The sequence below is a fragment of the Amphiura filiformis genome, chromosome 10 (genome assembly GCF_039555335.1).
Source record: "Amphiura filiformis chromosome 10, Afil_fr2py, whole genome shotgun sequence".
NCBI lineage: Eukaryota > Metazoa > Echinodermata > Ophiuroidea > Amphilepidida > Amphiuridae > Amphiura > Amphiura filiformis.
In genome coordinates this window covers 36,736,790-36,739,796 of record NC_092637.1, presented here as the reverse complement: position 1 = coordinate 36,739,796, position 3,007 = coordinate 36,736,790, and the positions used below count along the sequence as shown (strand labels likewise).

General features: G+C 36.1%; 1 protein-coding gene across 1 annotated transcript; it reads right to left on the bottom strand.

Annotated features, from left to right (window-relative positions):
* Window positions 1–2,356: 2,356 nt before the first annotated feature.
* On the bottom strand, window positions 2,357–2,773 carry LOC140161828 (carnosine synthase 1-like). The gene has a single exon (XM_072185124.1). It carries the CDS (start codon window positions 2,771–2,773, stop codon window positions 2,357–2,359), a length of 417 nt encoding a protein of 138 aa, XP_072041225.1.
* Between the last annotated feature and the right edge of the window lie 234 nt (window positions 2,774–3,007).

The following is a 3,007-nucleotide window of genomic DNA, read 5'->3' as shown; positions in this document are numbered from 1 at the left end:
TGCACGCAATACCATAAATTATCTGAGATATTTGATATACCCGACACCTCATACAATATAACATAATCAGATACATAACAAAGTTCAACTCAGCAAAGACAACTAACCTTAATATAGGCTGTTTTATTATTATTATTATTATTATTATTATTATTATTATTATTATTATTATTATTATTATTATTATTATTATTATTATTATTATTATTATAGTAATGTTACCGTGTGTAGAACCGACGATCTTCGTTATATTAGGTATGAAAGTTATTATACTTAGTTCTCTGGGTTGATAGGATATTTTTGAAACTGATAGAGGCACGATCAAAAGATTACAGGTCGAAATTCTTTAAGGGGCATTAGTCTAAAAACTCAATAACTTAGTTATTAATCCCAATCCCAATCCTTACCCTAATCCTAAACTTTAACCGTAACTCTGACCTTAAACTTATCCCAGCCATATCCCTAACACTAACCATAAACCCTACGGACTAATGGGCTCTTCAGGATGAAAATGGGTTAAAGTCAATTCTTAGGCAAAATAAAATACAATAAAAAAGAATAGATAAAGGGCAACAGGGGTGTATTAGGATGAATAGAGCCCTCGACATCCTAAACTGTAGAGCTTAAACATACCATTCTGGTAAAAATGGTCCCTAAACTAGGTTATCATTATAAACCATCAAACAATAACAATAATTGCACAAATGACTAAGGCCCACCCCTTGCTCTTTATTATGCCATAGCAGTGGCGTAGCCAGTTTGAGACGGGGTGCTCATCATGGCCGTCGGTATATCTTAGGCCGTCTGTACACGGCGAGTTTAGGGTCAAAAATAAACAATAATTTTGTGTGAACTGCATATGCATGTGAAGAAACAAAGTACAGGTTGCCCAAATCTAATCTGCTTGTTTACGTTGGTACATCATAGACATTAGAAAGATTGCGATGTTCCATACGCAGCACGTGGACCGTACGTTTTTATGTACGTTAATACTCTGTTTAATATTGCTAGTCTCGGTTCCAAACTGGATTGTGCTCATTCGTCACGAAGGAGAACAAGGCGGCTGGAACAAAGACTATAATATCTGATCTAGGTCGATAGAGGGCATAGTGATTGAATAAATAATGGTTACCGCAGGCTACCGAGTCTCTGCCTAATTCAAACAGCACGCTTTTGATTTCGACTAAAAACCAAGGTTAACATGCTGCTTAAACTTAATTGTATTTTTGTGCTCCCCAAATATTATAGTTGCCCAAAACATAATATTCTTTTAGAATATTCTTTTATCATGGCTTTACTTTCAAAATGATACTTGTTCGTCCTGAAAATTGCATGAACTTTGACATGTCGTAAAATCAGCATATTTCTACGTAATACCTGCGTTTTATATATACGACGTTGGAATCCAAAATCGCAATGTCTCATTTTTTTTTATACGCAAAGTATCACACACATTTCAATGCGTAATCTCTACGTATGGACATCACGTATAATTTTAGTCAATTTTTAACATATCGCTGTATCTTTATTATAATGATTTGTTACAAACAAAAAGGATCATAATAATAATTAGACTTTCCTTCGTATGTTCATTATCCTTGACTGTCTTTTAAAATGGACAAATTTAGTGCATTTTCAACGATGTATCTACGTTGATTTCGCACGTGGAAAATCTTCAAAACTGGTTAAATACGCGACCTCGCTTCGATACAGGAGAGTGGTTTTGAATAGATCGTTTGGAAATCGCAATCTCTCTATTAACACCATGGCTGTCGAAAGATAAAAAAAGAGTTAACGCTACGCAAAAGCGTTTACAGAATCTGTCCTTAAATTTGATGCACGTATCCGCATTCAAAATGATTTGGGTCTAAGGATTCTTATTTTAGTAATCGTTTTATTCTTAGCCAAAGGGAAACCTTTGTTGCTAGTGTTTGAAATTTTTACTTCATTCAAGCGCCATGCCTTTTTAAATTCCCTTCATTTTAGAACGCTTATTATCAATGGATTTCGAAAAATGTTGGACACACGTTTCTCACATATTAAAGAAATGCCTATAAAAGTGGTTATGGATTTCTTTTGTGACTTGATGAACTTCATGAATTTTAATATTCCACACCTATCAAAAACGAATTGGTTATAATGCTTCTATTTTCAATGTTTAGCTATAATTTGCATTTTGAACAAGCGACCTTATTTCGCCGAAACCTAATTAAGCCATAGGTAAATATTTGCCATGAACCAAACTACAGCTATATTGAAAAAAAACTTTCTCGTCACCTATACCACCAGATTAGGTACTTTTTTTGCAAGCTTCATCTATTGTTCTCTGAATAATCATCTTGAGAGTACCTTCTGCCTACAAATATTTCGTAAACTCCGAGACACGATAGTTTTTCGTTTCAATATTCAGCTTGCCACAAACTTCGCCCAACTTCTTTCGACACTCGTCGACATTACGGCCTTTGACAGCGACCTGTGCATACGGCTGTTCGTATTGCGTGCTCTCCGCATCTACTTTGAGATTAGCTTCATCCTCCATCATCCTGAAAATAACGTCACCGCTAGCTTGAAGACTGTCAAGAACCATACGCAGGTTGTTTTTGGTCATTATAGGTCCGTGTTCTGACGGAATCAGATAAACGCCCAAAAGAAACTCCGCCGGGTGAAGTTTTGGGACGTAGGGCTTGATGCCGCATGAGATTAGCATAGCGTACTTCATGAGATCTACGCCATACAGGCATTTGATCCAGTTCCGGATGTGGCCGCAAGCCATCCGGGCGTTAATTTCAATCAGTTTGGGTCCGGTGGAAGTCATCTTCATCTCAACATTGAACACACCGTTGGAGAGACCTAGAATATAATACAAGTTTAGTCGAATGTAAGTTGGTACGTTTTGCTAATAATCAATTTAAACTGCCATGCAGCACAACAAAATTAAACTGACTTTGAATTTTCGATATGCGACACACATCTTCATCAGAAGTAGTCCTGTGATGTTGTAATGTAC